The 24,377-nt window shown below is 59.8% G+C and overlaps 6 protein-coding genes and 1 pseudogene across 7 annotated transcripts; all 7 read left to right on the top strand.

The window, feature by feature from the left end:
- Positions 1–908: 908 nt before the first annotated feature.
- LBRM_21_1440 (conserved hypothetical protein) lies at positions 909–4,628 on the top strand (the record flags this gene model as incomplete). Its single annotated transcript, XM_001564797.2, has 1 exon — positions 909–4,628. One exon carries the CDS (start codon positions 909–911, stop codon positions 4,626–4,628), a length of 3,720 nt encoding a protein of 1,239 aa, XP_001564847.1.
- A 2,792-nt stretch (positions 4,629–7,420) lies between these two features.
- Positions 7,421–7,888, top strand: LBRM_21_1430 (annotated as a pseudogene). Its single transcript has one exon. A coding segment is annotated over exon 1 (468 nt).
- Positions 7,889–9,669: 1,781 nt separating this feature from the next.
- Positions 9,670–13,764, top strand: LBRM_21_1420 (conserved hypothetical protein; the record flags this gene model as incomplete). Its single annotated transcript, XM_001564796.1, has 1 exon — positions 9,670–13,764. The coding sequence occupies one exon, from the start codon at positions 9,670–9,672 to the stop codon at positions 13,762–13,764; it is 4,095 nt and encodes a 1,364-aa protein (XP_001564846.1).
- Positions 13,765–15,143: 1,379 nt separating this feature from the next.
- LBRM_21_1410 (putative thymidine kinase) lies at positions 15,144–15,995 on the top strand (the record flags this gene model as incomplete). The annotated part of the gene is made up of 1 exon (XM_001564795.1): positions 15,144–15,995. One exon carries the CDS (start codon positions 15,144–15,146, stop codon positions 15,993–15,995), a length of 852 nt encoding a protein of 283 aa, XP_001564845.1.
- A 1,863-nt stretch (positions 15,996–17,858) lies between these two features.
- LBRM_21_1400 (conserved hypothetical protein) lies at positions 17,859–18,593 on the top strand (the record flags this gene model as incomplete). The annotated part of the gene is made up of 1 exon (XM_001564794.1): positions 17,859–18,593. The coding sequence occupies one exon, from the start codon at positions 17,859–17,861 to the stop codon at positions 18,591–18,593; it is 735 nt and encodes a 244-aa protein (XP_001564844.1).
- A 1,010-nt stretch (positions 18,594–19,603) lies between these two features.
- Positions 19,604–21,970, top strand: LBRM_21_1390 (putative DNA repair and recombination protein, mitochondrial precursor; the record flags this gene model as incomplete). Its single annotated transcript, XM_001564793.1, has 1 exon — positions 19,604–21,970. The coding sequence occupies one exon, from the start codon at positions 19,604–19,606 to the stop codon at positions 21,968–21,970; it is 2,367 nt and encodes a 788-aa protein (XP_001564843.1).
- Positions 21,971–22,640: 670 nt separating this feature from the next.
- Positions 22,641–23,429, top strand: LBRM_21_1380 (conserved hypothetical protein; the record flags this gene model as incomplete). Its single annotated transcript, XM_001564792.1, has 1 exon — positions 22,641–23,429. One exon carries the CDS (start codon positions 22,641–22,643, stop codon positions 23,427–23,429), a length of 789 nt encoding a protein of 262 aa, XP_001564842.1.
- Between the last annotated feature and the right edge of the window lie 948 nt (positions 23,430–24,377).

Genomic DNA, 24,377 nt, shown 5'->3' with positions numbered 1-24,377 from the left:
TTATCTTAGCCGTGTGGCTCCGGACACACGCACGCACGCACGCACAAACATCGAGCAACGTGTCCACATGACCAACAAGCAGTGATAGAGACGGGCCAGGGTGCGTGCGCCACGGTCAGGCACGGCTCATCTGCTCGCTCCACTTATGAGACTCCTGCACCGCGGAGCACAAGGCAATGTGGCTGAGGCACGCAATGCGGGAAAGGGGCGTATGATGCGCCGTTGGGCGTGTAGATGAAGGGCCAGAGAAGATGCGCGAGAGAGTGTGTGTGTGTGTAACGCAGAACTACACGTCTGTGTGGATGTATGGGTGCATGGCTGCCCCTGCGCATTTCCTTGCTTCCCCTTCCTTCTGCCCCTGTCCTCACTGTGCGCTCTGCATGTAACCCCGTCTCTATAACCGCCCATTCGTTTCCCTCTTCCCCAATCGGCTTTTCCTCTCCCTCTTCTTCACAGTCTCCTCCGTCTCTCTCTTCCTCGTGTACACCCGTCTGGGTGTATACCTGCCCCTCGTCCCACCCCAACGCAGCTCGCACACACACACACCCTTGCCCACTACCACTGCCACTCCTTCACTCTTCTCCTGCATTGCTTTCCACATTACTTCACCCGAGCGAGGTTTTGTGTGTGTGTGTGTGTGTTCGGGTGTGTGGTGTGGCGCCTCTTTCAGGGGCACCCTCTCCCGCTCCCTTCCACTTTCCTTTCATTCTTTTTCCATCCACACTTTGCTGAGTGCTGCTTTAGTCAGCAAAGTAGAACTCTGCGCCCCGTGACTGAATAGAGTCTTTGTGTGGGTGTTTGGGTGCGTGCGTGGGTGTGTGTGCGTGTGCGCGCGCACATTGCGAGCGTGACATCGCGTTTTCCTTTAGTACCAGCACACAAGCTCAAGCAGGGCCTTTTAACAAACCATGAACTATCGCTCCACTTTTCGGGCAGAGTCGCCCCCATACCAGCAGTTGTACAAGATGCACAGCGAGTCTACCCCGCGCTCCCCGAGCTCCGTCACCCCCAAGGCCAATAACTGTTCCCTCACTGCGGTGTCAGGTGCGCAGTCGACACACAGCAATAGTCCTTGGATGCCGGTCACTGCCACCAGCGCGCACTCGAAGGGGGGTCGTGCGGACGATATGGTATATGTGGCGGATGTGAACCCCACATACTCTGTGCCGGGGGCGGTGCGCTGCATCGCTCCTGTGAACGACCGCATCATGTGGACAGCCGAGTACAGCGGAACACTCTGCATCCGTGCCCTGCCCAAGGCCACCCCGCTGAAGGAGCTGGCGGGCCGCAAGGACTCCTACTGCATCTCTCTCCTGTATCTCCCGGCCGAGGACGTGGTGTGGGCCGGGTTCCAGGACGGTTACCTGCATGTGTACAGCGCCAAGTATATGACCCTGCTCAAGGAGGTGATGGCGCACAATGGCGGTCTGAACTGTATGGTCGAGGTTGAGGGGGCCGTCTTCACCGGCGGCGCAAACTGGAAAGTGTCCCAGTGGGTCCCTGCCGAGGACAACGCCCAGCTCCAACGCATCCTGCACGGCCACAGCGGCGCCGTCCGCTGCCTCAGCGTGTACAACGGCCCCACGGGTGCTGTCGTCTTCTCCGGCAGCGACGACGGGACGGTGCGAGCGTGGGACCCGTACGAGTCGCCGCCTGGCCAGCAGAACTCCGAGGCCAACATCCATACCTTTACCGGACACAGCCGCGCGGTCCTGGCGCTGGCAGTCGTGCCGCACGCGAACCAGCTATGGTCCGCCGGCGAGGACATGACGGTGCGCGTCTGGGACATGCGCTCGCTATCGTGCCTCACGGTCTGCCGAGGCAGCCACACCGCGCCGGTCTCCAACTTGATGGTGGTGGAGTCACGCGTGTGGTCCGCTGACAAACATGGCCACATTCTGGTCTGGGACATCGCAACGCGGTCGCTGCTGCAGGATCTCGCGGTGCGCTTACCGGATTGGGGCCGCAGCCAGAGTATGGTACTCGCGATGCAGAAGGTGCAGTCGATCACGGCGTACAAGGTGTGGACTGCCTCCTCTAGTGGTGTTATGCAGTGCTGGAACGCCGAGACGGCGCCGATTATCTTCGACAACATGCACGTCTCGGCTGGCGTGCCCAAAAACCCCAACGCAGTGCTGGCAGCTCACCAGACCATTACCGCTAGCAACGGGCACTGTGAAACAGCAGTGGCGGCAACACCGGCAAGCGGTAACCCGGCGGACGCTGTGAGCAACTCTGCCCTGGCCATGGCGCCGTTCAGCAATGACCGAGACGTGTACATCAACCGTGACAGAGATAGCTTACCAATATCGGCCCCCTTACCGCGGGTGGAGGATTACATCCGCAGCCTGCAGGAAGAGTTGGAGGCAACGAAGCGAGAAGCCAAGCTCAACTACGAGACGTACCGCATGGAAGCTCAGTGCGAGATCGAGACGCAGCAGCTGCTCGCCCAAGAAAACGACCATCTGCGCGGCCTCATCCGCGAGCTCGAGAGGCGCGCCGACGAGCCACACGAAGAATTGGGTGCGCCGGTACAGGCCTCGCACGGTGCTGCCTCCTACCACCTGATGAATGACGAGTTGGGGCGCCTTCAAAGCGTGCTCATCGACACGCAGGCTCAGTTGGAAGAAGCTCTGGAGCGGCAGCGCGAGCTCGAGGCCGAGCTGGACCAGCACAAGGCTGCGTCGTTCTCTCGGCAGACGTCGAGCATCTCCAGGCTGCCGAGCGCAGCCGACTACGTGCACGGCGACAGCCATTATGGCTCTGGCCCGCATAGCACGGTCCTCGGCGGGGCAGTGAACCACACCGCGAACGTGTTCAGTGCGATTCTCTCCACATCCGGCCACAGCGACGGAGATAGCGCGAGCGTCGCAGGCGTGCCAGTCGAGCGCACGCGCCTCTCTCGCCGGTTCAAAGGCGGGAACTGGCGGTACATTATGGAGGAGAAGCCCCATGAGCTGCGCAGCACTTTCATCGCGGACTGCTGTGCGGGCCTCGGCGTGGCACCAACGCAGCTGAAGCGAGTGGACCTGAGCCTCGGCAGCCTTCTCGCCGAAGTCGAGGTGGTACACCCCGCAAGCGTGCCGGCAGCGGAGCTAGAACGGCGCATGCAGACCTACCGCTTCCCTGCCCTAATGCGACTCCACACGGACGCCTTCACGGCAGACAAAACGGTCCCCGACACTGCAGCTGCTACAATCAAGGACCTTCAGCGGCAACTGGCTATGGCGCAGCAGCAGCGCCCTGCCGAATCGTCGCCGGAGCCGCAGCATCCCAATAGCAACAACAACAGCGGCCACAGCGACAGTAGGCTCAGCACCTCGGAGTGGCAGCGGCTGAAGGATCAGAATGACACCCTCCGCAATACCCTGCAGCGTCAGATCAAGCTTATCAGTGACCTCAAGAACGAGATGGCGGAGAAGGATGCCACGCTGGCCGATATACGTGTGCATCTGCGGGACGCGGAGGAGAGGCTGCAGGAGGCTCAGCAACAGCAGCAGGACAAAACATTAAGTGATTCACGGCATCTTGCTCACGAATCGAGCGGGACCCACACACAGGATTACAGACCAGAGCCCCCACTCGTTGACAACCTTTTGGCGCCGGAGATGACTGCCGTCGCGGGGCGGGCGCAATTACTCCCAACAGCGTGCGCCGCCGGCGAGGACGAAGACCATGAGGCACTCAAACGTTATCTACAGGAGCAGCTCAAGCCAATGATAGCGTGCTTGAAACGCGCTCGCGGCGAACTGCAGTTCGACAATGGGAATCTGCGGAAAAGAGTGGAGGAGCTCACTGCTCAGGTGCAGCAGCAGCAGCAGCAGCTGGAGGCGGCGCATCAAAAGAAAGCGCCGACGACCCTTGAGGCGCCAGCGCAATCCGCGATTGCTAGCCGGGCCTCGGAAGAGGAAGTGCAGAACCTCCGTGATGATCACACAGCGCTGAACAATTACCTCCACGAGCAGCTCAAGCCGATGATCTCGCGTTTGAAGCGCGAGCAGGGTGAACTGCAGTTGGACCTTTTGCGTGCCCGGGGGGACTGGCAGAAGGCGTGCAGCATGTTTGACGAGGCCGCCGCGGCGCTGAAGGAGGAATGCGTGCGCGAGGAGAAGATGGGCGAGGCGATGGAGGCACTGCAGAAAGCACTGGAAGCAGAGCAGCTGAAGAACCAGGCAGCGAACCGAGAGGCTGCAGCCGCGGGTGACTGGGACGACACTGACGCTGCGATCCCGGCGACGCGTCGGGTTTTTGAACGACGTTCAGGGCGACCTACGCAACCGGCGCGGCTGTGTGGCAGTGACAGCCATATCGCCGACTCCGCGGCGCCGTGCAACGACGACACCGAGAAGGACTCACTGGATCGACTCATCGCGCTCAACCTAGATCTCTCTGTCCGTCTGGCAGATGCGGAGACGGTGATTACGCAGTTGCAAGACTCTCTGGCTTGCTCTTCCAGCCAGCTGGCTGAGCAGCGCAGCGAGACGCAGCGGCTGTTGGGCAAGATCCAGCAGTACCAGCAGAGCGGGGTGCGGCCACTCGATCTGGACGCAGTGAACCGGTGCGCCAGTATCGATGACATTGTTAGCAGCGCATCCCCGTCCATGTCGCCATCGCGGAATCAGCTGTAACGACGGAGGTTGCGTATGCTCGCGCAACCCCCCCCCCTTCCGTGCCTTCTCTTTCTTTCTGTGCTGTGGGTCTGTGCCGGGTGTAGCTTCTTCCCATCTCTTTTTTTCCCCCATATTCCGAGAGCGTGCTGGCTCGGCACCCCACCCCCCTCTCTTCCTTCTGCGTCGCCATCATGCGCCTGTGTCACTCATCTACAGTTGTGTGTGTGTGTGTGTGTGTGTGTGTGCGGCACTCATTCCTGCTTCCTGAATTAGGGACTGTATGGTGTTTGCTGCGCTTCTGCTGCTCTCATAGCTGTCGTTGACGTGGCGCTCTTCCTCCTTCATCTGTGGGTCGTTGATGTATCACCTCTTTTCTCTGCATAGGCCTGCATGTGTGTGTGTGTGTGGTGGTTTCTGTGTGGACACACATACTCGCCGATACGGAGTATCCTCCTCCTCCTCCTCCGCCCCCCCCCCCCACCCCCTTCCTCCTCTCTCTCCGTCTACCGCCATCATGATAGCCTATCATCATAGGCTGCATTGCCTCGTTTCTTTCCTTTGCCTCCGCTGCTCTCTCTCTCTCTCGCTCCTGCACAGCATGGCCCTCTCTCTCTCCTCTCTCTCCCTCTCTCTGCCTTCTTCATTATTTTTCATGATCGTCGTGTGAGGACTCATTCCCTCCTCCAGGGCGTAGTTGTCTGTCTCGACAACCCCCACGTGTGGGTGTGTGGTGTCAACTGACGTCCTCCGCTGCCACCGGCAGCGATGCCCAAGCACCACCCCTCCCCTTTGCGAAAAACTTCAACGAGGGAAGCGACTGTTGTGTCGCACAAGCGTGGAGGCGGCTGTGTTGTGGCGTGCGGGAGAAGCTACGAAATGGCGCACCACCACCGGCGGACGAGGGAGGGAGGGAAGGTGCTGACCAAACCCCTTGGCTCGCTCTCCTGTTCGTTTGCCTACACGGTGGGGAGCTTTGCACGCACCACAGTCTGCAGTACCACGTAAAGGTCAAAGGGAAAAAAGAACAACGCAGGCACACTCGACAAAGCGCCTCAGGAAGGAGAGGAGAAAACAGAAGGAATGTTGTGGCTCGTACACGGCGCCTAACCAGGAGGAGAGAGAGAGAGCGGCCGTGGTGACGGGATGTGTGCGGGGGGGGGGGGGGGGTACAGTGTGGGGGGTACAGTGTGGGGGCAACCGTGCACAGAGATAAGGAGCAACAGTGCTTGTCATCTGCCGTCGTCTTCTCTTCTACCAAATCCCTCCTTTTCTCCGCACACCTTTCTCTCAGCGCGAAACAGGCTTGCTCGATGATGCCATGTTACTCGTCGTGAAGCTGCACGCGCACACCTTGCACGGTGCATGCGTGTTGGTGTTGTGTGCATATCAGCTCTCCGTAACCTTCTCATACCCAACTCATTTGTGTGGCGCCCCTCTCCTCCTCCTCCTCCTCCTACTGTGCTGGCCACGCATGTGTTTCTCTTTTATCTCGCGGCATGCCGACGCTCTTCACTTATCAACCACCACTGTCGCCCTCATATCTCGAGCACCCACCCACACACACAGACACACATGCACATAGAACCTTCAAGCACAGGTACCTCCATCAGCATCGGTATTCTTGCTAACAAAGGACCCCACCCCACCCCTGTCTCTTTCATCCTCTTCCCTCGGCTTGGTAGCTCTTGGGCTCTGTAGAGATCCCTCCTCTTCGCCTCCCCCCCCCCCCTTTTCTGTTCGCCACCGCTGCGGGCGGTTGGCTTGTTTGTGTTGCTCATATTTGCTGGCTGCTTTGGCCTTCTTTGGCGCTTCGCCCTTTTGTTTTTCTGCGTGGAGAAGCGTCCTCGAGCCCATCAAGTCACACGCACGCACACACACACACACGGGGGCCCATGTCGGTACGTTCAAGCGTACACGTGCCCCTTTGAGAGAACCTTTCAAGTATGCCGCTGCTTGCAACGCAGACGAATGAGTCGTTGACGCTGCCGTCGGCAGGTATAGCGGAATCCACAGCTCTCGGTGTCTCGCAAGTCGCTCAACGGTAGGCCGAAACGTGCCTCCTCCTCAGGGCACCGCAGCAGCACCAGCGCCGGTGACAAGGCCTGCGGCCGACATGCGCCTCCTTTAGCCCTGTAATGTAATAACCGTCTGCGACCTCAACATCATCCCTGGGCGCTTTGATGGGGACCGTCGTGCTACTCTGCCGTGGCCCTGGATGGTACAGCATGGATGGGAAAGAAGAGCAACGTCATTGTCATCCACCTTGCACCCAGCTGGGATAGAGGTGCACCGCATCGAGCCCATTGCCCGCGGCCACTGTACTATTCAGGGAGAACGTCAGAAACCGCATGTGACCGGGCGACTCCAACGGCGCCGCCCGCGTCTTTGATCACGCAACCTAGAAGGTGTTGCGTGAGTCGACGCAACCACACAGCTGACGTATACGCGATGTGCTCCGACTGGAAGCTGCATCAGTAGGTGACAGCAGATGTGCACTGCGGTTGCCTGTACTATGGTCACCGCAGTGCACAGTGCACAGCTTCACCACGTGCACAGATCAGGAGAGCGACCGCCGCTACGTCGTGTCTGGCAGGGACGATGAGACACAGTGAAGGTGTGGATGTTGTCAGCGGCAAAGACGAGCGGAACCTGAAAGCGAGGCGGCGGCTCCGTCGCCACGCTGGGAGGGGTGGTTTCGCTGTGTCCTGAGCTCACTGGTGCCGGAGAACACGGTGGTGCTGTGGGTCAGTAGCAAGAACTCAGCGATCTGCGTGTTGGACCTCTACTCGATTGCCATTGCCTCCGTCATCATGGTGCGCCGTGCGCCGCTCTCGACTCTGGAGAAGGTGGCAGAGATGGTGTGGGTTGACAGCAAGGACGGCGTAATCGCCATCACGAACGGCTTCTCTATGGATGTTGTCTACCAGGCCTCGCAGCCGCCGGGAAGCAGCGCTTGTCGCACGCGAGTCAGCTCTGCACTCAGCAGCGTAGCCAGCGACCACTGAGCTCTCTGCGACGGGGGCCTCAACGTAGACGATGTGAACGACAGCGGCGACATCCCTCTCGGCCGTGCGTCTGAGTCCATCCGCAAGGATCACACAGTCGAGACAGAAGGAAGTGCAGCTGCGGCAGGCGGTGCTTGCGAAAGGACTGAGAAAAAGCACCGCCTGCTGCGCGCGGAGCCGGAGACGATGAACAAGAACCCGGGGCCCATTGCTGTGGAGGACGCCAAGAAGGTGTCCAGGCAGACGGAGTCACTCGCAATGCTCAACGCGTAAACTGAGGCGAACACTATAGAGCGGTATGGCGGTTCAGCCCAAGGACGGAAAAGCTGGTCGAGGTGTCCCCGCAACTAGAGCTGATGAAGGCGCGGAACGAGGTCATGCCCGGCTGTCGTGACCAAGTTCAAGAAGATGGTGCCTACGTAAGAGCGAAGATAAGAGGAGGGTGGGTGACAGGGGGGCTTTGTGACAACCGCATGTAGGGGTGCATGTGAGTGTGTGTATTCTGTGGGCTTCTCAGATGCTAACGACGTCACCTTCTCTCCTCTCCTCTCCCCCATCCCCTCCATGTCACCCTCACTATACGCACGCACACATCGCGTGTCGATGGCTCACTCTCACAAGATGAGGAAGGCAGTGGGGGAGAGATGGGGAGGAAGTTGGAGAGGAAGTGCTGTTGTTTGCGTGTGGTTTCGCCGCCCTACCGTTGTTGACTCACTGGCCCACTCCACCCCCTTACCTTGCACTTTACCGTTCATCCCCCCCCCGCCCCTTCTTGCTCCCTCTCCTCGCATACGCACTTCGCTTTTCTGTGCTCTCTGGGCGTATCTACTTTTCCTCTGCTGTCCTCTATTATTCGAGCTCACGCCTCTGTCTGTCACACACACACACACGCACAGTGATGGTTAGTGTGGTCAGATGCCGACTGATGTGATGTATCGCCTCCGGAAGAACCCTTCGCCTCACGCTGTGACTCCCTCGTCTCGCACTCGATCTGTCTTCTTGTCTGTCTTCCTCCTCTCTTTTCTCTTTCGGTCTTGCGGGCGACACGCCATCGCACTCATCAACATCACTGCACTGCTTGTAATCACTGCGTTGGGGTCTCGACCTCTCCGTGCCTCCTGGTATAAAAGGGAGAGTCCACGATAACGCGCATTCCCCACCACACCCGCGCAGAGGGCTAGCAAGCAAGAAAATCGACCGCACACACTCGTCTGCTCCGGCATTGCTGGGCCCTTTCTCTCCCTACCTCAGCGCGCACGCGTACACAACAGGCGCATTACTCTTTGGGGGGTTTGTTTGCTTCTTCTCTTCTGCTGGAATGCCGATTGTGTGTCACGTCAGTACTTTGGAAAGGTGTATTCGTTCGCTAGCCGTGATTGCTCTTTTCCGCTGTTCTCGCGTTGTCGGCCATCCTATCGGCGAGTCTTCCTCTGTCCCCTGTTAGCACATGGTTTAGACTCGGTTGGGTGGTGTACCTCATGCATGCGTAGGTATATTTAGTTATATTTAGTTATATATACACACCACACACACCGCTGTACCTCCCACCCTCTCTTCTTCCTAGATTGTTTTCTACTCTCGTTCTCGTTCTCGCGCTATTGTTCGTTTGTACATCCACACCCTAGCAGGCGCAGTTATACCCTCTTTGTGTTGCCCATGCTGGTACGCTAGCTGAATTCCATCATCATCACCACCACCACCACTATCACCACCACCACCATCCATCCATCCATCCATAGATACTACTTCTCTATCAATAGAAGTCGATATAGAACGGAAAGAGTCATCGCTACGGCACACGCGCGGCTTGCTGCGTGACCACACTGATGGAGAACCGCAAGCTGAAGCGCTATGACTCAGCCCCGCTGCCCTCCGGCTCCTCTGCGGCGGCCAAGGCGGGAGCAGCGCATGCTTCGAATATTCCTCGGCCGCACGCGGCGCAGTCGAGATCTCCGCACACACCACCCACCGCACCACGGCCGATCAGTGACGCTGCGTCTGCATCAACCCCATCCGTCCCCTACGAGAAGCAACTCGAGGACTACTACAAGCGCATGGAAGAGGATAATCAGCGTCTCGTGAAGCTCTACGAGGAGCACACCTCCGACATCGCAGCGCTACGCGTGCTGGCGCAGGAGCGAAAGTACAAGGACGCTGTCTTTACCGCAATGGAAGCAAAGATGGCCTCGATGGACGCTTTCTTGAAGGAACTCATGAGCTTTACCTGCACTGGCCGCAGCTTGCACGTCCGTAAGGACGCTAACAGCACTCAAAGTACTGCGGCAAAGCCGTCCACGGCGCGGACACCACCGACAGTCGTCTCGATGGATGAGGTGCGTGACGCTGTGCAGAAGCAGCAGCACGCCCTCGAGGCGGCGCAGAAGAACGGGGAGGAGCAGAGGCTGGTGATTCAGGCACTGGAGAACGAAGTGGCCTCGTTGAAGCAAAAGGGGAGGTCCCCCTCGACGTGTTTGCAGGCGCAGAAACGCTGCTTGACGAAGCCGGATAACGCCACCGCTGACGAAGACTGCTGTCTGCCTGGCACCGCGAAGGAACTGCGTGATGCGCAGCGCAGGATTCGCGAGCTGGAGCGTCAGCTAACTAGCACCAGGTGTGAGGCCAAGAACGCCGCGGCTGCTGTGGCAAGCCTGCAACAGCAGTGCACTGTTCACCTGCAGGCGCTGAAGTGCCGCGATGACGAGCTCGCAGCAATGCGGAACGTCCTTGACTCCAAGGAACAGCTGATCTCGACGCTCGAATCAGAGCTGAGAAAGCAGCGGAGTACCTCAGATGTGCTGCAGATAGAGCAGGAGCGCACATCACAACATGACGACCACTGCGGTCGCCCCAACTCTGCGCCGGCTGTAGCTCGCCACCGCAGTGGTGGTGACGAGGCGAGCAGTGGCCGCCTTGTCGTGACCCACCACTACCACCTGTTCGGCGGTCAGGCCTTTGTGGACAGCCACAGTTTCTCGCCAGAGTCCTTCAAGGACGCTTTCCTGCGCTCCGTCTCCACGCTGCTGAAAGTCCCATACGGCTACCTCAGGAGTGTCGAGGTACGTACCCACTCTGAGGCGGTCAGCGTCGAGTTCGACGTCCGTCACTCAGCACGCATCCGAGAAGACGAGATCAACTTCTCTCTTCTCAGCCATGGCTACCCGGAGCTGACCACGTTTCTTGACAAGACCAAGGCGGAGCTGGCAACTCGCAAGCCGCTTGACTGCAATGCTGTGCGGGTCAAGGAGTTGGAGGCGACACTGGCGGAGAGGGTGGCCGAGGTGGACAACCTGCGCCGCGCCATGCGCTCTCTCGAAGCTTCGCTCCACCGCCGCGATGCCGACCGCGAGGTGTTGGACACGGACATGGATGCTGCACTTTGCGAAACCGAACTTACTGTGAAGGAGATGTACGAGGCGCTGCAGGCGATGCAGCAGGAGGCACAGGATTTGCAGAAAGCGCTCGCTGTGAAGACCTCGCAGCTGCGCGTGTTGGAGCGGGCGAAGGCTGTCGCGCTGGATGCCGCGACGGCCGCAGAAGAGCAGCTCAAGACGGACCGGGCGACTCATCACGAACAGCTCGCCACGGCACAGGCAGCGGTCGAGCAAGCGCGGGAAGCAGCGATGCAGGAAGCGCTGCAGCGCCACACCAATGAAAAGGTGGAGCTGCTGATGAATACGTTCCACTTTGATATGGCACTACCCACGGCCTCGGCGCAGCGCACTGTGAGTCACTTACTGAAAGAGGCTCAGCGGACTCGCGTGCTGCAGGCACTGCTTCTCTGCCATGCCGCACGGACTGCGGGCGCCGTGCCGGTAGTGGCCAAAAAGTGCTCGTTGGGTGACGATGCCGCCACGCTGAAGGTCGCCGTGGAATTGGCCTTTTACGCGAGCAAGAAGGACGCCGATGCTGTCAAGACGGATATCACCAAGAAGCTCAGCGAGGACTCTTGTAGTGCAGTTTATGAGTATGTGCGAATGCTCAGCGATGCATCCAAGCGAGAGGCCGAAACCGTGGCGGATGCGCAGAGAGCTGTCAGCGAGGCAGAGCAGCGCGCTACAGCCGCCATTGCCGCCATGCAAGCAGAGACGCAGCAGACGCAAAACACGCAGCGTGCTGCCACGTCAAAGCAGCTGCGCGAGATCCACGCACGTGTGAGCAGCATCCTGCCAGGTGGCTCTGCTGATGTGAAAAGCATCTTAGAACGCATTGACCAGCTCGCGTTGCGTCTGGCAACGGCTGAGTCGACAACACACCGTCTCGAGGAGGACAGCCATCGTGCAGCCCAGCGCTTCATGGATGCGCAACAGGAGCGCGAGCAACTGCAACAGACTCTGAGTAACCTGACGGGACACTGCACCGAGTTGCGCATCGCCAAGGAACAGCTCACTGCGCGTGTGGCCGCAGCAGAAAGCCAGCTTCGTAATCAGCAGGTGAGCGCCGCGGAGTCGGAAAGCGCTCTCGTGGAGAAGGTGAGGCACCTTGAGGCATCCTTGCGCGCCAAGGCGGACGCCACGGACTCCGAAAGAGACCGCTTGCTGGAGGAACACAGGACTGCCGCGACGCTGGCGGCGGCTCGGCTGGCTGAGGTCGAGGAAGCCCTGGCCATCAAGGAGACGGCACTAGCGCAGCTGCAGTCTACGACTGCATCCTCTGGCTCCGGCGCCGCTTCCAGTGGTTCGGTCGAGGAGACAGCGCTGCGTGAAGCGCTGCGGCTGGCAAAGCAAGAGCGTACGGCGCTGGCACGTCAGGTGAGGGAGATGGACATGGACATGAACGACTTGTCGAACATCCAAGCCGCCATGCAGCGTGAGCTGGAGGTGACGCAGCAGGAGCTGCGAGCCAAGAAGCACGACTTCGATCTTCTGGTAAAGCAGCTCATCCGGATGGAAGAGAAAGAGAAGAAGTGGACTTCCGACCATCCTGCTTCGCCGGTGTCGCCGAAGAAGCAGGACGAAGACACCGAGCTTGACGACGTTGCCCGGGAGTCCCTCATCGTCTTGACAAACAGCAACATAATCCTCCAGCAGTGCCTGCGCCGCCTGCAGTGTACCATGGCCGCGATGGGAATGGCGGCGAGCCTCTCGTCGAGTAGCGCTACCGATGGCACTGATGCCGTGGCGGGGACGGCAGCCGGACGTGGCGGCGAGAGGGACGGCGTTAGAATCGGTGACGACAGCAGCGGAACGCGACGCAGCGGGCATCGGAAGAGCGCCCTTGGGGCCACGGTGTCGCGCACCGCCATGAATCACCAGAAGCTGTCGGCACAGCTAGCAGACATGCTGCTACGGGTGCTGCAGGAGGTGGAGACCTCGATGTCTTCGGGGACCGCGAGCAGAAGTTGTGGCCGTCGTGGGCCTGCGACTGCAACGGCGGCGGTGGCTGACGCAGCGGCGACGAATCTGAGGGTGGCCACGCAAAGGCGCTCTGCGAAGCATTCGCCGATGAGTATACACTTCTCGCGCACGGCATCCACCCCAGCGGCAATCGGCTCAGAAAAGTGTGGCCAGACCTTCAACGGCAGTTTCACCAGTCCGCGCGACGCTGCCATCGCTTCGCGCAACAACACACCGAAACGGGGCACGGTCAGCGATGCGGCGTTGAGCACGGTGGTCACCGGCTCAGGTGGAAAAGCGATCATGGACGCAGCGCCGCGCCTGGACTTCCATCGTCAAGGGAGCACGCGCACGTATACCCGTAGCAACACGGCCACCTCAGTGCCCGTGAACGCCGATAGTGCTGAATTGCTGCCAGTTGCTGCCGCCAGCGACTCTGCTTCGCCCGATGCCAACTTCGACAGTAGCGGGGCCGCCACTCGAGGCAGCGGAGGCGAGCGAAAGGAAGAGAAAGGCAAGGAAGAGCTGCCACGTGGTGTGAGCGGCAGCGGGGGCACAGCAACCGCGGGTGGCGCCCTCAACAACGCGTCACCAACGAAGGCGCCGCCCACCATTCGCCGCAATGAGGCACCGACGGCCACCACCAAGGCAAACCCCTTGCGTCGCACCAACGCCACTGCCACTACCAGCGGTGGTTCGGCCATAGGGACCAGCTTTGTGCGCACAGGATGTGGCTATCGCCGCCTGCCAATGGTGACGGACTCGAACGCACCCACCGCATCGCTAGCGAAGCGAACCCGTCCGCCACAAGTGTGACCGAAACTGCGGGGCCTCGCCTCGGATACCGTTTCATCTCACGAATAGAGCGAGTGGTGCGACTAGACCCCGCGAGCTCCGTCCCACCTCCTTCCCCCCACCTCTCAGCTGTACCTTGTATGTCAGTAAGGCTGTGTGTGTGTGTGTGTGTGTATTGTGCTGCCGTGGCATTTTTCTTTGTTTCTTCGTAGATCTCATATCGGCGACCTCCCTCCCTCCCCGCGCGCTTCACTCCTCGCATGTCCTCTCTCTCTCTCTCTCCGGCATGGATGTCGGTGAGCTCACATGGGTCTCTACCCCTCTCGTGAGGTGAGAAAGTGAGCGAAAAGGAAATGTCATGGGCAGCAGCCTGGTGAGCGAAGGAACGCAAGGGGAGAGGGGGAGGGAGGCGGGTAGCGAACGCGGCAGCAGCCACGTCTGTCTGTCTGTCTGTGGGTATTTTTTCCCCCTCTGTTCTGCCCCCTCTATCACTTTTGTATTCTCCCGGTTTTTCGGCATCGGCGCTCATCGAGATTGAAGTCGAAGCACCGCCCCAACGAACTGCACAACACCGCGCACACAGCACAGGGCGAGGCGTGGGTCGATGCAAAGAGGGTGCGTCCTGCATGCTGCAGACGCTCCAAGGGCAATGTGGTCTTAGAGTATCGGCATCCCAAAATGACTTCATCCCCACCCCACCCCCTCTGCTTGCAGTGGATGCGAGAATGTGAGTGTCAGTGTGTGTGTGTGTGTGTGGAGGGAGGGGGGGGGTGCTTTGGATATTCCGCTACCAAGGCGCTTCCGATTCTGTTCAACCCTCTTGAGTCTCATCGTCGCCATGGCGGACGCATGACGCACGTGCTCTATTTTCTACTCATCGCTCTCAGCCTTATTCGGTGCCTTGGTCGGTGCTATCCATCCTGTTGGCACTTGTCCTTTCTGTTTTTTTTTTGTTTTTGCCTCTCCTCCTCCTCCTCCTCCCACCCTCCGGTACAACCGAGGCGCACACCGACAGGCACACACACGTTTACATCGTAGAAGCCACCACCACAGCAAAGTAGAAGTCGCTGCTCTCTCGCTTTGGGTTGTCGTTTCAGTGTTTTTTTTTTCCCTGCTGGACTTGGCCTGCGGACTCTCCTCATTACACACACGCGCACGCGCGCCCTTCAACATTTAGCCCCCCTCCCCTCCCCTACTTGCATACAAACGAGTGTAGGCACACCTTCCTCCATAGACATAATCGCTCCCCCCACCCCCACACTCACCCCGGCCAGCTCATAGACAACCCGTTGTTATTTCCCCCTCTCCAGTTATCATTGCGTGCACCTGTTCACTTACACACACACACACACACACCGTCATCTCACTCAATACACCCCACATACAAAACGGCGGACACGATGTTCCGCGGTCGTATAGAGCTCATCATCGGCCCGATGTTCGCCGGCAAGACAACAGAGCTAATGCGCCGCGTCAAACGCGAGATCCACGCTCGTCACAGCTGCTTTGTCATCAAGTACTCCAAGGACACTCGCTACGATGAGCACAACGTCGCCTCGCATGACCAGCTGATGCTACGGGCGCAGGCAGCCGTCTCGCAGCTGAAGGAGGTTCAGGACACGTGGCAGAGGTTCGACGTACTGGCGATTGACGAGGGCCAGTTCTTCTCGGACCTGGTAGACTTCTGCAACACCGCTGCTGACGCAGGCAAGGTCGTCATGGTGTCGGCCCTCGATGGCGATTACCGGCGCAAACCGTTTGGGCAGATCTGCGAGCTCGTCCCGTATTGCGAGGCGGTGGATAAGCTAACGGCGGTGTGCATGATGTGCCACGAGCAGCCAGCCTGCTTTACTCGGCGCACCGTCAAGGTGGAGCAGCAGGAGCTCATTGGTGGCGCAGACATGTACATTGCCACCTGCCGCGAGTGCTACACGAAGCAGCAGCTGCCTTCGATTGAGGAAATGCGGACGCAGCAGATGGCCATCAAGGAGGTCGAGAAGCGCTACCTCCGCATGGCAGAGAAGGCGAACCCCAGTCCCCAGACACCCGAGAAGCCGGCCGGCGGGTGGGGCACTAAGAGCAAGGTCGCGACGTTGACGACGGTGACAATAGAGGGTGCGGCTGCGTCTGGGGCGTCGACTAACATGAAAGCGAGTCGGGACCTGGACGAGATGACGGACTTCGTCACTGACCCATCCAAGTACCAACGCCTGGAGCCTGCATGCACAGCGCTAGCCGAGTCCTCAGAGTAACCAAGTGGTGCGCAGGACTACTTGCCCCCCCCCACCCACACACCAAAAAAAAGAGGGGCCATTTCGCCTTTCATGAGCATCGCGTAGAAGGAAAGCAACACGTCTGGTGCTGCAGCCGCTGCCCTCCCCCCCGCCGGCCTGTCCTCCCCCTCTCTTCCACTCTCACGCCAAGCCAGTTGACAACTCTGCACTGGCGACAGGACGTGGCGAAGTCGAGACGGACCGCCAAAAAGGGGGACAGGAGGGAGGGAACAGTAGAGCCGTGAGGGCGGGAGACGAGGGACTGCGGCAGTGCCGAGTTAATCGACAAGTCTGTACTGTGTTGTGCCGCTGCGCTTGTCGTCGTCGTCGTCACCGCAGTCCTCGAACGATTGTACTGTTCACAAGTGCGAGACTGCCGTGAGGCACAGGGAGCAGGAGACAGCTGTTGCGGGGGAAGAGGGGGTGGGGAGACACTTGATTGAAATGTATAAGCCTGTGTCTGCGTACCAGCCCTCTCGCTCCCATTATGCGTGGGATACCGTCATCGGGGCAGAGGGGCGATCTTCTTTAGACACGCACACAGCGCTGTGTGCTGCTTGTCTTTGTTGCGCTTCAGGGATTAAGCAAGACGATTCTTTCCTGTGCCGCGGGACCAGCCCCAACCCCCTCCCTTCACGCTTCTTTCTCCCTCTCCCCCCCCACCTCCGACTCATTTCGGCTCGACCACAGAGACCGTGAGCCTTTTCTGCTTCGCGATCAGCTCTCCCACACTTGTGTCTGTGCGCGCCCGCGCCTCCACCCACCCTCACGCACGCGACGAAGCCTAGCAAGCTGACGAGCGCGAGGGGGAGGGAGGGAGGGAAGGGAAGAGAGAGGCGGCGTATGCGGTGGTGTGCCTGTATGTCTGTGTGTTGACCAGGCTCTTTTTTTTGTCGTGATGGTGGTGGTGGTGGTGGTGGAGAGGGAGGGGGCCGGGTGCTGGCACAGATGGAGTGGGGTTCGTGAGAAGAACGCCTTTCCCGGTACCCCTCGTACTGCTCAACTCGGTCTCTGGCATATCAACGACAGCAGCCAGGCGTACACCGCAACGTACAGGTGAAGCAACGATAAAAGAAAGCGATGGAGGAAGACGGTGGTGCCCCGCATGTTGGACTCGTTGGCTGATGCCCATGTGGCCATATGGAGGGGAGGGGGAATGCACACCGTCTCTTGATGGGTTGTGAATGGCACATCTTTCTGCCATGCGCACCGTGGGGAGGAAGAGAGAGAGAGAGGGAGGGAGGGGGGCACACGCCGGGAACAAAGTATCAGCGCCTCTCTGTCTCCCTCTCTCTCTTTATCCCTCTTCGCTCTTCAGTGCAATCTAAGCCTCAAGTGCGCGCATGTGCACACGCGAGAGGAAGTGCTTAAGAAGATTATGAATGGTGATGAGTGTGCCACGACATTCGTTCGGTGAACAGAGTAGCTGGGCTGCGTACTCGCCGCATGCCGGCGCCTTGAGACACAAGCGTACCCTCCCATCTCTCCCTCTCTGCGATCCTCTGACCACATGACCGTCGACCCTTTTCCCTCCTTCACCCCTCATCGCCACCCACCACCGACCAACCAAGAATACGAATTCGTCTTCACCTATGTGTAACGAGGCAATTGTGTGACGCCACGACGCCGCCTCAGTCACCCCTACCGGTGCTTTACAGTTCCCCTTGCCCCCCCCCGGATTTCCTCTATATGTCACACATCGGTTGTGCCAGCCATGCGCGCCGCACCGCCGTCCGTCTTCCGCTGGCGAGCATCTGCCCTGCACTGTCAGGGGTGTCGACCCGTGTCCCCTCCTCCTGCATATTCGCACCCCATCGCTGGCAGCACCGAGCGTTTCCTGCAATGTCCACGACCACATGTTTGCTGAAGACGAAGACGAAGACGAAGCGCCTCTCAAAGGCGACGCAGCAGACGCCCGCCACGTCACCCCCGTCGCTCAACACGCCCCATTCCCCGCGGCTCATCCCGGCGACCACCTCCAGAATTAAAGGTGCGGCACCACCACCAGCAGCCGCTGCTGCGTCCTCTACAACAGACTCGACACCCTCTTCGTTATCGAACGCCAATTTAGCCGCCACGGCGCCAGCCCCAGCACCGCCTCCACCCGTGGCCGCTCACGACGCAGAACGGCCGCGCCGTTCCTACGCACCGACAAGTGCAGCTATCAGCGAGCAGCTCGCCTCACTGCGACGGGAGCTGCTTGAAACGCGGATGCAGCTGGCCAAAGCAGAGGAAACCAACGCGGGGCTCTACGAGGGCGTGCTCGCACGGCTCGCCGAAACAGACCGAGCGGCTCTCCTCACCGCGTCGAGCCTCCGCTACACCGGCATGGCGCTGCGAGCCGCGCACGACAACTTAGAAGTGGAGCTACGGCGTCTTCTCACGATAGGTCTAACGGCGGAGGAAGTAGACGCAGCGGCCATCGAGGCAGGCGCGCGACAGTATGTGCGGCAGAACATTGGTTACCACACCGAGCACGTTGCGGTGGAGCCGCCCGCCGTGCCGGACATGGCAAGAGGAATGGAGAGGAACGAGCGCAGAGACGCGCTGAGCGGTTTCGCAAAGTCACCGCAGTGAGAATCAACCATAGTGATCCCGCGAAGGACCACAACAAACAACGAAGGTGTGGCGCAGGAGCGTCTCTTTCATCTGTGGAGGGCGAGCACTGCAGCAAGATGGGTCAGGGGATGAGAGAGTTCACTGATCTCTTCCCCTCTATCTCACCAACCCCCCTCTCCTTCTCTGCAGTTCTGACGGCGCCCATTCCCACGGCTAAGAGTGTCCGCTGCACAAGGAGGCACGATTCGAGGGGTGGCCCGTCTTCTCCCGCCTCCCCTCGTCACTCCCCCCTCCTCCACACACACACACACGCATACCTATGCGCAAACGCATACTCGCACGACTGCCTCGACCCATTTTCGATGTTGCGCTCACTCTTGTGCTGCGTGTGCGGGTTGTTCTCCCTCTCTCCCTCCTGCCCCCTCCTCTCTTTCCCCCCCCCTGCCCTTCCCTCTCACCTTTCTCTGCCTCGGCTACACTGCATCGTCAAGGACACAAGCGCAAGTACACACTCACGCGCTGTCGGGGGGAGGGGAGGGGTGATTTCTTCAACGCACTGAGGTGTGGTGAGGATGTCTTGAGAGCGTGCGACTGTAGACTCGTGTGCGGTATTACCCGGCAGGCATGTGGCTCAGCACACTTGCGGCAATTTGGGTATGTGGGGGAGGAGGAGGATATGGCTGCCCTTTTTATTTTTTTCAACTACATATCTCCTTCCTCTCTCTCTCTCCGTGTTACTGTCTCCCTCTACCAGGGTCAGAGCGCAGCGGAACAAACACTCGCCTATCCCACCACACACACACGCACACACACGTATAGATACACATCCATAGACGATCTACTGTTTTTTTTTTTCAGGTCCTTCTCAGTGCCGTGTGCGCACCCCACCCCCCACCCCGACACGTGCCATCAGTGTCAGTGCAGCACCAGCCGTGGCTCGCAGTCAGACCTTCTGTCGCTTTGCTCTGTCTTCCCTCACGGCTCATCATTGCCTCATAGCGAGCACCCACTCCTGCCCCTCTATCGCCATGGCGGCTGCTTCGATACGCGTGCTGAAGCCGAAGATGACGATGAGCGCTGTCCAGGGAAAAATCTCCGTCTTTGCCGAGGATGGCGAGCGCATTGGTCAGTGGGGCGGCACGGAGTGCTTCCTCTCGCGCCAAAGCGGCCTCGGGCCGTGCCTCGTCGTCCGCTCTAGCCGGCACAAGAAACATGAAGGCACATTCTTCCAACTGGTGCGTCTGCAGAAGGTTGTGTCGACACGCGTGGCGCAAGGACGCTTGACTGTAATGGTGTCGCACGAGAAGCGGCAGTGCAGCGTGTTTATCGACACGACCGGGGACTTAGATGAGCTGCGCATGATGGCTGGCGTACTGCAGGACAAGGCGCTGTGGAAGGACATAGAGCGGAACGTGGCGAGCAGAAGCCGAAAGGGTCTGCAGCGTGACGGAAAAGGGAACGGTGGCGGTCGAGGCGGTGCAGAGTTGCGGGACCCCAGCCTTGCACAGCTGTCGGGCCGCGGCGCGGACGAGGATGACGACTACGACAGCTATGTCGAAGAGACGAACGAGGCTCATCATGACAACAACAAAACTGCTGCCAGAGCAGCAGAGCGGGACTCATCTGCTGCAACTTTGACGCCGGCATCCCCGATGCCCGTGATCTCGTCGCAGTCCTCAGTGCCCCAGAGGAGTACGGCGGTAACCGGCAGCAGCAGCAGTAACAGCGACTCTATCACTTCAGTGACGGCGGCCCAGCAGCAGCGGCTAACCTGGACGAGCGAACAACAACGTGCGGTGCAGCTTGTGCGCGCTGGCCACAACGTCTTTGTGAGCGGTGCTGCCGGCACGGGCAAGACAGAATGGCTGCTTCACGTCCTGCAACACGTCCTACCTCGCATACGGCTGCACCGTGGTGCGAAGACCGAGGCAGCTCTGAGAGCTGAAGAAGAGGAACAGGAAAACGCGGTGGACACCGGGCGAGTCGCAGTGACGGCCGCCACCGGCATCGCAGCGCGACTCATCGGCGGCAAAACAGTACACGCTTTCGCTGGCATCGGCCGCGGCGAGGGTGACCTAGACGCGATCGTGCAGCGCGTGCAGTGCAAGCCAGATGCTGTGCGAGCATGGCAGCGGTGCGAGGTGCTCGTTATTGATGAGATCAGCATGCTCTCCTCGCGCACATTCGCCATGCTCGATCGCATCGCACGCGTGCTGCGTGCCACGTTGGCGCCCTCTGCCTCCTCGCAGCGGCGGCAGCATACAGACAACGCGGCACTGCCGTTCGGTGGTATTCAGCTGCTGGTGGTTGGTGACTTCCTGCAACTGCCGCCAGTGTCGCGTGGCGCCGGCGAGGAGTTGCAGCCCGCCTTCATGACTACTGCGTGGCGTGACTGTGGTTTTCAGACAGTTGTCTTCACCAAGGACTACCGTCACGCCGAGGACCCGCGGTTTGCTGAGTGCTGCGCGGCGGTGCGGCGCGGCGAATGCACACCGCTCGTGCGCGAGGTGCTGGAGGGGTGTTTGGGCCGCACACTGGAGGAGCGCTTCGGCGTCGAGGCGACCATGTTGCTCGCGCGTCGCAAAGACGTGGACCGCTACAACGCACAGCGGCTGGGGCAGCTGGAGTCGATGCAGTTCCAGCGCTACGCCTCCGAGGACTACGCCGCTATCCCTGGCGCCGACATCGACAGCGAGGTGTCGCTGCCCGCTGTGTTAACCTTGAAGGTGGGTGCGCAGGTGGTGCTCCTCGCATCCCTGCCGAACATGTCACACCTGTCTAACGGCGATATTGGTCTCGTCGTGGGCTTCGTCGCACAGATGCGTGGTCCTGCGTTGCCACTCGTCCGCTTCTCCACTGGTGTAGAGGCCGTCGTGCCTGCCATTACGATGGAGGTGCACGGGCGAGACGGTCGACTTACCCTATCCAGGCGTCAAGTGCCGCTGCAGTTGGCCTGGGCACTGACGGTGCACCGAGTACAGGGCATGACGATGCCTATGATACGCCTGGCGCTGGACAAGTCCTTCTTCGAGGCAGGGCAGGCGTACGTGGCGCTGTCGCGAGTGCGCAAAGCGGAGGACTTGAGCTTGACAGCACTGGACCTGGATGTCGTGCTGGCGCATGGGTCGACGGAAGCGCGAGACTTCTACGGACTGAGCGCAACCACATCGGCACCGTCCTCGCATACCGGCATGATAAAGGCTAACATCCCTCCTCTGGTCGACTCTGCGCTGCTGCTACGAAGCGATACCGCGCGCGCGGAAGGGCCACTAGACGCAGGTGGCGTCTTTGGCGACGGTGTACCTCTCAGCCTGGCGGACGTGGAGGGCAGCAGCAGCAGCAGCAGCAGCAGCGTTAGTGCCCCCTTGAAGCATCCCAAAACAGAGAAGGTGTAGGCTCTACCCCAAAGCAAAGCGCGGGTGGTTCGCGTGGCCAGGTAGGTGTTAAGGCGAAAGGGACACACATGTATGACATTGCCCCCCGCAGCGGCGGTAAAGCAAGCGACGGAGGAAGCGTGAGGGTTTGGCCATATACGAGCCGAGTAGGAGAGACTAGCACAGTGCTTCATCCTTGTATTGGAGAAGGGAGATGTTAGCCAATGCGATGGAACACCAGTGAGAGGGGGGAAGTGCAGTGGCCTTCTCAAGCACATGCGTGCTCTCGTTGGCTTACTCGCGCATGTATACACAGCAGAGAACTGAGGACGAAGACATCTACGAAAAAAAAAGGTGGGAAAATGTCTCATGAAGGCTCAACTGCTGCCCCCATCGTCCCCCCCCCCCCTCCTCCTCCTCCTCCCCTCTCCTCCTCCGACTGATTTTTCACTCCTGTGCACATCAACACACACACACGCACACGCATGTGGGAGTTTCATCAGCTAGCTGCACATCAATCCGCTTGACTCTGCAACACAGCGTTTGCTGCTGTGTAGGCCCAGCCCACCCTGGTTGTGTGGCTCTGCGCGCGGCTGTCAGTGTTTATCCGCGTCTTGCGTGCCCCCGCCCCTCTCCTCCTCCTCCTCCCTAACCCTCGCGTTTGGCCTCCCTTTGCTTCGTGTGTCGAGCCATGCCGCAGGACAAGCGCCTGATTGTCACCAAGGCGGTGCTGTATAAGCTGCAGCGCGTCTGCGCAGAGGAGGGAAGCCGTAGTAGCGGTGGCGCAGACCAGGAAGGCATCTATCTCGAGTTCATCCTGCCTTTCGTCATCACCACGCAGTGCCCGCAGCTGGTGCGTGGCCACCGCTTCCACTTGCCACATCGCGTGTACGCCGCCAATGGGCGAACCACATGCCTGATCGTCCCCAAGGTCATCTCGCATGACTGCGGTAAAATCAACAAGCGGCACGGCTACTACGACGCGGTGGTGACGGCCGAAGCAATCTGCAAGCGTGGCGACGCCGAGGCAACGAAGAGGGCACTCCGCGTCGCGGCCACGTTCAGCCATTTCGTAGTGGATTCCCGCATAGAGGCGAAGCTGCCGAACGCCATCACGGAATCGGTGAAGGCTAGCGTCTCCTCAGCAGCTGCGACTTTCAGTTCCGCACCTAACTCGGCAGTGCGCTGCCCGCACAAAATGATAACTCCGCTGGACGGCCTCGACGAGCGCGAGACGCTGAGCTTCCGTCTCTCGCAAGGCTCCACCGCAGGGCTGGTGGAATGGCATAAACAGGGTCAGCTCCTCTTCCGCGTCGGTCACGGCGGCATGACGGCCGGTGCGGTGTGCGAGAACGCAAAGGCGTTTGTCGTCTCACTCAAGAAGGAGTTTCCGACGGTGTGGAAGTACATTCAAGAGTTTTCGCTGGTGTCGAACCGAACAGAGCGAATCCGTTTCATGGAGGTGCACATCGCCAAATGAGGGGGGAGGGTGACGCGAGCAGCATCGTTGTGTGCACGGTTGCGGAAAGATCGCCACTGGTGTACAGTGGAGCAAGTGGGGGAGGGGGGGTAGCAGCTGATGCTGCCTTTTTCTTGCGACACGCTCTCCGACCTCCTCGCTGCACCCTTCGCTCCCCCCTCCTCCTCTTTCCCCTCACCTCAATCGCAGATTTTCCTCCTGTATCTCCTCCGCTCGTCACCTGGTGTACTCACGCGGGGTCTGTAAGAAGAGCAGAGCAAATAAAGGCGCCGCCAAAGATGCTTAATATGGGTGCTGTGCACGTGCATGAAAATGACCTCCAATGAACCGCATCGATGCTTCACACGCACACAGATCTGTGCGTGTGGGTGTGTATGTGTTAGCGCCTGTCTCTGCACTCCCAAGGCACGCGAGACATCACGCGCTCTCAGCAAGTAAGGCGTCTGCATGGGATGGTGTGTCCATTGAATAGAGGAAGCCTGCAGACCTGCACAGCGCTCTCTAGCCTGGGAGGTACATGTCTGTGCTTCTACGCGCCGGCGCTACCGCGCGCGTGTTGTATACGACGCACACCTATTGCCTCAGTACCTTAAACTCCTCCCTCCTACAATGGACCCACACCCCATTTGTGTCTCCATCTCATCTCTTGCCTCCAACGGTTATCCGTCACGCACGCACTAAAGCCAGACGCGCTCTCGTCACCACCACTGTCACCCTACTCAAGAACTCCTTCCCCGCAGACGAGTGTGCATGCGTGATAAGAGTGGGCATTGTGTATACCCCTCTTTGTCTCTCGCTCCTCCCCGGCCCCCCTCCTCGCTCGCGTGCGTGCGTGTTTGCCGGTGTGACGGTGTGCCAACCTTCGTTTATCTTCAAAGGCCGCCGCATCTCTTACCGCTCCCATCTCGTCGCTCACCCCGCACCCACTCACCCCTCCCCCCCCCCCCC

This window comes from Leishmania braziliensis, chromosome 21, assembly GCF_000002845.2.
Source record: "Leishmania braziliensis MHOM/BR/75/M2904 complete genome, chromosome 21".
Lineage (NCBI taxonomy): Eukaryota > Euglenozoa > Kinetoplastea > Trypanosomatida > Trypanosomatidae > Leishmania > Leishmania braziliensis.
This window is presented reverse-complemented; position numbering and strand designations above follow the sequence as displayed.